The following is a 9,259-nucleotide window of genomic DNA, read 5'->3' on the forward strand; positions in this document are numbered from 1 at the left end:
CCTGAGATGATAGAACATTATTGAAACAAATAATACAAAGCAAGAAATTAATAGTATATAAATTATGACCTCTTTACTTTCTGTAGATGTCAGACTCTACAGAATGGGGAATATGAATGCTATGCTATGAATGGGGAAAGGGAAAAATAAGATTTTTGCTTTGTAAATATTTGAGGATTACAAATATGCCAAATTTTTATGGGGTCAATTGGAATAAGCTTGACTAACTGCATTGGACTGTGTACAGATGGAGTTGCGATGATGACAGGCAGAGAGGTTATCGCATCTCCTGTGGAGGATGGGGGGTCCTGGAATATTTCCATGGACACGGGGGGCCTTGGGGGCAAAAAGGCTGAGAAGCACTGATTTAGACAACATCATTGACTATATTATCTAAACGGCTAGTGTTGTTTAGTGTTGAGTAATGTGAGCTGATCGAGAATGTCTATGGTATGACCATGTGATCTGCAGAATGACATAGCCAATGACAACACCGAAAACAGGAAATTACAAAAATGTGTGTGAAAAACAATATGTTTGTTCCCATCTCTTTTCATCTTCTTTCGGATATCAGCTGTCCACTTCTGCTTTAGAATATTTCCCAGTATTGAAAAAATATAATATTGTGGCAGGAATTCGGTTTTCTTATGAAATTGAAGAAAACGGTTCCAATAACAGTTCAGGTCTAACCTAATGAACGGGTTATTGAAAATACTGGCCAAAACTAGACTGTATTCAACTGCCATACAAACTTCAAGGAAACCAGCCCCTGGAAATGACTTAAGATGATTTATTGTTGAATCAAACTTCAATAAAGGAAAATTCTCCCAAATAAAATTTCACAAATGTTTTTATTTTTTTCTACCATTTAAACTTTATGCGAGCAGAACTTCCTTTCAGGTGTATTACTGACAGCTCTGTTTTAGTCTTAATACCTTAATGCCTTTCCCAGGTTATATCAGACAGGCAATGCTTATATGACAAAAGTACAGGTTTTAAACAAGTGATTGGATGAATGTAAGGTGCAGACCAATATCAGGGGCAAATAGTTTCTGTGCATCACACCTTAAAATAAAATGAAGGAGTAGAATTCAAGCTAGCTGTGCAGCTAAATTCCCAGACATAACCTTTCATTGAAGTATGAAACCAATTGCCTTGAAAAAAATTGATTTCCTCCACACCAATTAGTGTATCTGGAGATTTCTTGTTTCAGGGCCAATTTATCATTTGTAAAGTTCCCATTACTGCATCTTAATCCAGGCGGTAAAAGGACAATAAATCAATTATTAGCTTGAGCATTCAAAATAAAATACGCGCTGTAAATTAAAATCATGTGAAATTCATTGGGCTCCATTTTTTAATCCTATTCGTTGTCAAGATTTCATGGTCACTAAATGGCTTGGAAATCTTTGTCTCTGTCTCAAAAGGAATTTCACATTGCCAGAAAGTTTATTTGGGGATTAATGTGCCTTTAAATGAATGTTCAGCCAAGGGCGTAATGGATTTGCTGTCCTGGATTTAACCACAGTATGCGACGTAATGAGATAAGCAGTGGGTGTGTTCCACGTTTAACTACCGCATTAGTGACAATCAATCACAGGAGGGGCAATTCAACACCACACAAGAGGCGCGTGCTGCAGCTTTCAGTTTGAAATTGCATGACAGTGGAGAAGGGAGAGAGGAGGCAAGTATGAAAATAATATTAACAGCACATTTTTCAGGCCCCGAGCGGCTAAACTGGTAAAGCTGTTCACTATGATTACAGGTGGGGCCCTACAGCCGGTTCCAGTCCTGGTTGGTTGCGTCACTAACCAGTGACTAAGAGCCCAGAGTAGAGGGTCAAACTTTGCTTTGTTCCATTTGAATTCTCCAGGTGCCTACAGGCTAACAGTTATCACCAGTGAGTGATAAGCCTCACCCCCGCCTAGCTTTAGCTGTGCTATAGTACTGTGTGCCATGCAGTGTACCTGCCCATGGGCAAGTTCATTGTGGGAGTGTACATGCTTTAGCTGCAATGCATTGTGGGAGTGCACATGTTTTAGCTGCAGTGCATTGTGGGAGTGCACATGCTTTAGCTGCAGTGCATTGTGGGAGTGTGCATGCTTTATCTGCAGTGCATTGTGGGAGTGTACATGCTTTACCTGCAGTGCATTGTGGGAGTGCACATACTTTAGTTGCTGGAGGCTTTGTGCAGGGTGTGGATAACACAGCAGTAACCTGATAGGTCCAATACCCAGGAGAATAAATGGGAGGGAAAAAATTAAAAAGTACAACCAAGCACACACTACGTATCTTCACGGTCACCAAAACCAATGCAAGACCAGTAATCCTAGACTACAAACTCTCTGGCCAATCTGACTCACCACTTCACGCACACACTGCACAGGCAAAGATTTCATAAACAAACATGTTACCAGACAGCTAAAGGCGAAATCGCCCCTAGCCAAGAGCAATGTCGTTATTTTTGAATTCAAGAGGTTGTATCACCAGAGAAGCCTTTGCTTTCCTGCACCTCAGGTGGCTATTTTACATCCTACAGGCCAAACAGTACTACAGGATAGCTAGTGACTATCCACTAAACAGTGGTAAACTGAGGAAACCTGATAAACAAAATCCACCCTAACCCTGGTGTAAGGACTCCAAAAAAGCTGGCAATTGAAAACAAACCTGTGTACAGAACCCAGCCTGCACTCGTTCCATGAACCTTCACCTTCCCGAGGCACTTGAAAGCATATTTCAACTTTTTTTCCACCTGAGTTTATAAGTTGCCACTGTTTAATAAGAACGATGCCAAAATATGTAATAATTTCTGTTTGATTCACGTACGAAAGAGAACAAACCGAGTCTTTATCAAAGGGGCCCAGACTGTTCTCAAAATCCCAGTGTCAGTAATCCAGGAGAACATTATGTCCCGACAATGGTTAACTTGCCTGCTGCGGTTCCCTCTGCAGCGAGAGCAGGAAGCACTACATCACTCTCCGCGACAGACGCTCGGCAGACAAGAAAAAATAAACATTCCTCAGAGGGAACCTGATTGACTCCTGAATCCGCATTCAAATCCCTAAAAAAGGTGGTGCCATTTAATCCAATTCAATTCAATTCAATTTGTATAGTGCTTTTTACAGAGAACTGTCACAAAGACACTTTACAGAGTAGCAAGGCAAGAGACAGACACAGAGCAAAAAGAGAAAACAGAGCAAACACCAGGCCTGAACTCCCAAATAGCAAGTACATAAGGTAAAAATCTCCCAGTGGGGAGAAAACCCTCAAACCCTCTCCCAGTGGGGAGAAAACCCTCAAAAAGTGAAATGTAGGGCTCGGCCTACTTTTACCTTGCATTTTATTTATTGTACATTAATACTGTATAATGTAGCAATGCAGAGTATGTTTGTAGTTGTTTGTTTGAGGAATATCCCCCCATGCACAGCACCACGTATGTTATATTGTACAGAGGCAATACAAATGTTTCCAGTCTTCCACTTCTAAAGTAAACCTGGTTATGTAAACATGCTTTAAACTACTGGTGCAGGTAAGCCAGAAATATAGCAGTGGCAGTTCTAAGGTCATTGTAACCTCAACCAATATCACAAGACTCAGGGCACACACACAAACAGACACACACACAAGCACACACACACCTAACTGTGACCCTCCCATACCCTGGGTGACACAAACATCAATTGTGCATCGCCTTACAGAGCTACTGCCACTGTCTGGATTTCATCCAAGATCATTTGGTGCCTTAACGGAATCAACCACCCAGCAGCCTTGAACTATACTATTTCATTACACTGGCTACTCAGTGAGAAAATTAACTCAGGGAAGAAATGAATGGGACACAAAGATTAAATACTGAGGGAAGAATATAGTAGTGATCTCCATCACCTTAAGGCCATGAATTCTGCAAATGATAATCATTATAAAGGGATCAAGGGCCTACCCTAAAATTTTCATAAAAGTAGCATAGTTACTGTGACCTTTATGCATACAATAGAGAATGTGGAAAAAGTGTCTCAGCCAAAACAACATTTTAAGAACATTGGGGAAGGTTCCATTTCGATTCCCTGTTTGGCTGTGAGAATATTAAGATGAGAACCTTCCCTTTAACAGCCTCAGAACATTTTTATTTCAAAATAAAATTTCCTCCCCAGTTTGTAATTCCAAGTCACACTCACACTACAAACGGTCATCGTAACCAGACAAACATGCACTATCCCCCAAAACACACAGTGTCAGCCGTCGCATCTTGGCGGACGGCAGTTGGCAAGCCGAACTCACACAGACACAAGCCGGAGGAGGACACTACATGCACAGTTCAGCAGGTGAACTTGCAGGAGTTGCAGCGCCGTGATGAAACGCTCTTATCACGGCTGAATAAAACCGTTCCATCCCCAGGTGATGCTGGAGCCAATTGTAGCTGCAGTGGCCAACTGGAGCAGATTCCAGACAGGAGCGTGGGGCCCGTCCACACAAGAGAATACTGCTGTCACCCAACAGAACCCTGTCTTAGAACATTTTATTGTTCTGAACGAATTTTGGCAAGGTTCCAGGAAAAAAATGGTCTCAGCATGTTGTATACATCCCCTGACAGTTATCATTTCACCATGAAAAAAAATCCTGGAGGACACATGTCAAATACATTTTAAGAATCTTCTGAAATAATTGGTAGGTTTGATTTACATTGCCAGTAGTTCTGATAAAAAATTATTGGCTATCCATACTTTTTCACATTTTAAAATTTTTTTTTGAATAATGTTCAAAAGCTGTTTCAGCAAAGTCCCTTGTGACTTAAAGACAACATTCCAGGGTCGACCATAGAGCCAGACAAATGCACGTGCTGGGAATGTTTACCTTGACTTTCCAAACATTCCGGGAATGTTCCGAGAACCAGCAACTTGTCAGCGTGGATCCTGCTGCGGGTCTCACAGTTCGGCTTGAGCTCAGATGCAGGCATCCCGTCCCATAACCACCAGACAGCGGTCCCGCCCCAACTGCAGGATAAACGGAATTCAGGAAAGTGCAAGCGCAGATCGGGGAATTGTTTGACTGTGGCACATCCGGAATTCCTCCTCTGGAAAGGAAGCACGGAAAACCCGCTGGGACTGCGATGAACAGTTGCTCACTTTAGACACGTGAGTAGAAAAGGGTAGAAAAGGTAGACAAGCAAAAGGAAAATTAAAACACTCCAAAACTGTACACTGGGGGGGGAAAAAAAGATCAAAGTCTTGATGGATCATCATAACCAGGACCGTTGCTATTTGGGTGAAAGGTCGTGATGATTCTAGGGGCCCACAGCTTGAGGGGACCCACAGCTATTTGTTTTATTAAAAAAAGGGGGGGGGGGGCAGAATTCCTAGCTATGCCCCTGACAAAAACCTTCATTTATAGAGCATCATTCATGCAACAATTTCAGCCTCAAGTGCATGATATAATTAGTCAACAGCATCTCAAGCTAAAAATACAGAATAGAATAAAATGAACGAAACTATTTCTAGGTTCTGGTTATACAGGATAGAGCAGCCGAGACGCTATGCTAATCTTCAAGGGAAGCGGTGCAAACGTATTCAAATGCAATAGAGACGGAGGTAATGAGGGCTTTTAGTCACGCAAATCCTCTATCTGACAGCGGACTCAACATATGAGGGTTGACTTCGCAAGCCTTGTCAATGCCGGCCAGCGCTGCTCTGAACGTACAGAAGCTTTTCTAGGTTTCTTTGAGCAAAAGATTTTATGACTGGAAGATATGCTAAAACTGAAATATTATTTTTAAGAAGCCCAAAATGTGAACTATCCCTCTGAAACCAGTGGCATTTCAGCTCTAGGGCATACAAGCTTAGGATTGAACTTTGCTAGATCATACAGGTAGGAATAGTGCTTTTTTCTGAAAGACAATTCAAAAGTGAACTTTTTGGTTCAGACTCAGTCAGCTATAATCTAAATCTATACCCAAATTGAGTCATGTTATTTTCAAACTAAGGCCTAAGAACAACTATAGTGCTCAGACAAGCCAACAGAGTGATTGATTGATTGATCACAGTTTCTTTTCATTACATTTTTTACATTACAGGAATTTGGCAGACACTTATCCAGAGCGACGTACAACAAAGTGTATAACCATAACCAGGAACAAGTGTGTCAAAAACCCTAGAGAGAAGTACTGTTCCAAGTGCAGGGAACAACCGCATAGTTTAACTTGGACCCTGTAGGTTAATCTGATTAACACTAACACAAAGAAAGGACATCAACAACGCAGTCTATTCAAAAAATACAAGCAGTGGTTAAGACACGAGTGCATTAACTAAGTCAACTAAGAAACAGCTACCTAGTTACAACCTTAATCTTACAGTCAATTTAGAGATTACAGGGAGGTAGGGAGGGATGGGGAGAGGTGCAGCCTGAAGAGGTGAGGTGAGTTTTCACTCAGACATATTTCCAACTTCCCAACAGTCTTACTTCAGAGACTCACAGCAAAGGACTGTCAAGAAATGCACATCAGTGTTCAACAAACAGTCCACTAAAACCGATTTTAAATAAAAAACACAACATACAGCCTCTCACAAAGATAAGAAGAGGAAGCACTGAAACACAATACCGACAGTGTGTGGTACACAGTCTTAACAGAGAAGGCTTTATGGAGTTTTTGGGTGGCTTATCTTGTGAAGGCACTTCTTGAGTGTATAGATATGCCCACAGACGCTTTTTCATAGCTAAATGATAAGCATCAGGAGATACTGCCAGTATCTTTGTGTGAAATGTGGCAAGAGCATTCTGACTTTTCAAAGTTTTGTGATTCACAAAATTTGTTCAGGACAATAAAATGTTTTAAGGCAAGGGCTGCTTGGAGTGGCTCGTCCTATGAAAGCACAGCTCCAGCTCGTGGATGGGTCTGATGCATAAGCATCAGCTGATACGGCGTGCTTTTCAGGAGGGCACGTGCTTGTCTGCGCCCTCCCAAATCGACAGCAGTGGTTGGAGTTACATGTGCGCCGACATACGCGTACAGCCAAGTATTCCAAACGGAACAGAAAAAAGGGGAAAAAACAGCAAGAAAAAAGGCCATTTGCACAGATACAGAATGTCATAAGGGCTTTACACTGTTGGTACAGCAAATGGATCCATTCACAGAAAGAGGTTCTAAAGCCTGCTCCTGGCCTGTTGTTTTTTTCTTTATCTCAGTCACACACTTCTGAACCTCTTAAAGCAAATGAGCCGTGCAGCTGTGCGTGGGACCTGAAGACGCAGGTGGGGAAACCCCCTGCTGTCCTCGTACAGCCTGTCCCCCCTCCTCCCTTTCTCCCCCCCCCCACCATCATTTCACCACAGCTAAGAGGCTGAGCAGCAGCTATTAAAGTGGTAGTGCCTACTATTTTTTTGTATGGGGAGGGGTGGGGGCTCCTCAGACCCAGGGTGACCACTCTAAATATGCCAGGAATAAATAGGATACAACAACTGTAATTAAACTGCTGTTTTTCATATTCTTTTTTTTTTTTTTTTTTTTAAATCATTAATCTCGGTCAGAATTTTAAACTCAAGCTGAAATCTGGTGGACTGCAGCTAAGCCATAGCACACAGCTGTGACCGATTTCCACTAAAAGCGTCACTGAAATCTCTCTTTCGTGATTATGAATAATCTCCGCTTTTTAAATGTATTTTTGTTTTTACTTTCTCGTTTTTGCCGCGCCGAGCTCTGCAGGTGTAGTTTAAAAGAGGACGGGGAGAGAGAGACAGGGTTTCGGGTGGCCGTTCTGATCGTAAACTGCCTGTCGATGAAGCGCCGTCACGCCTGAGTTCAGCAGCGGTTTTCTCTGATGTAGTGAAACACCGACGGCGAAACTATCTTACGTACAACGCGCACCCCATCCCCCGAAGGCAAAACTGTATTAGAGATGTACCAGAGCGAAGAAGCAAAGCAGAGGATATGCATTTTACTCAGAGCCAGAGCTAAGGTCAGATTATTTGTCAGTATTCAGTCAATTCTGGAAATGAACAGCAATTCAATGAATTTATTAAAACTCCTTAGTGAATATTATGGACATTTTTTTAATCCAAGGATTGTATTTCTGTTAGTTTTCTGAATTGAAATTGAATTGGAACCTACCCAGAGGTTTCTTTACCACATATCTGTGCCTCCCACCAATGGCAGCAGCTTCCAATGCTGTTGATACCATGAATGTACCAAAGTGAAACTTTTTTTTTTTGGAAGTGGCTAGTGACTGACCAGTTGAGAGGATGGTAGACTTTTGAGTATAAAAGAAATCTGATCACTTATTTTGCAAACCAACCTGCCCTGACGCAGTCAAGCAAAGACTGAGTGCAGCCCACTTCTAAAGCCACTGAGCAGGAAGTCCTACTCAGGTAAAGAAACCAGTGAAGTCGTGGGGAGTCAGTGCAGCGTCCATGGAAACTAGGTCGCACTGTTCATGATTGGACAGCAACGGAAAGTCCTGGGGTCAAAAACTAAAAGTCCTGCCATGTGTTTCTTCCACCCAGCCAGCTGATTTCACTCATTAGTGCTACCTCCTGGCTGAGGAATTGCATAAATGAGCAAATCCAGGTAATTGGAGCAAAATACTGGTGAGGACTTTTACTTTCTGAACCTTGACTTTCCACCCCTGTGATTGGACATCTTCAGAATGAGTGACTGCCAGATCTGAGCAGTAGTAGTCCCTTGAAATGCTGGAAACATTTGAAAACACCTTTTGAGGTCCCAGAGAATTTCAGAAAAACCATAATGTACTGGTGAAATAAGTTTCAAATTTGGCAGTAATCTGCAAGAATTTAACTTTTGTCTAAAGGGTTTAAATTAATTCAAATAATGTCTTCTTCATTGTGTCTGGTGGTAGCTTAAGCATTCAGAGTGGCATCTGAAGCCCTTCCCATATGAATCACATGATCAGATTCCACCAATAGGCACACTGGGAGAGCAGTTTAAACCAATGCCACAGGGGCTGGAGGTGCTGACCCAACTGGCTTAGGGGAGCTGTGGCTGGTTCAGGCCACTTCCTCGGGCAGGCGATAGGCGTGGCCATCCAACCTCAGAAGTGTACCACCCCATTTCCTGCCACACCGAGTATCGCCTCTCCTGGGCCTGGAAGTCATTACCGGGCCCTTTGAACGGGGCCTGCTGAGCACGAGACACTTCCTGTACTGAGACACCATGGAGTAGAAAAGCTCGCTGGAGGCTGATCCTGCCCGCAGTAACCGTCTGTCCGTCTCCTTGATCCTGCCATGCTGTGCCTTTCAGTCAACCTCACAGGCT

General features: G+C 42.6%; 1 protein-coding gene across 6 annotated transcripts in view; it reads right to left on the reverse strand.

Annotated features, from left to right (window-relative positions):
• Positions 1–9,259, reverse strand: part of rrbp1a (ribosome binding protein 1a) — a 57,757-nt gene that overhangs the window by 39,012 nt on the left and 9,486 nt on the right. For all 6 annotated transcript variants that reach the window (XM_035400789.1, XM_035400787.1, XM_035400788.1 and 3 more), the window contains one exon: positions 4,852–4,991. In XM_035400789.1, coding sequence (XP_035256680.1) covers positions 4,852–4,954 — 103 coding nt within the window. In that variant the 5' untranslated portion in view covers positions 4,955–4,991. Of the gene's footprint in view, positions 1–4,851; positions 4,992–9,259 lie in introns of those variants that run through there.

This window comes from Anguilla anguilla, chromosome 18 (assembly GCF_013347855.1).
Source record: "Anguilla anguilla isolate fAngAng1 chromosome 18, fAngAng1.pri, whole genome shotgun sequence".
NCBI lineage: Eukaryota > Metazoa > Chordata > Actinopteri > Anguilliformes > Anguillidae > Anguilla > Anguilla anguilla.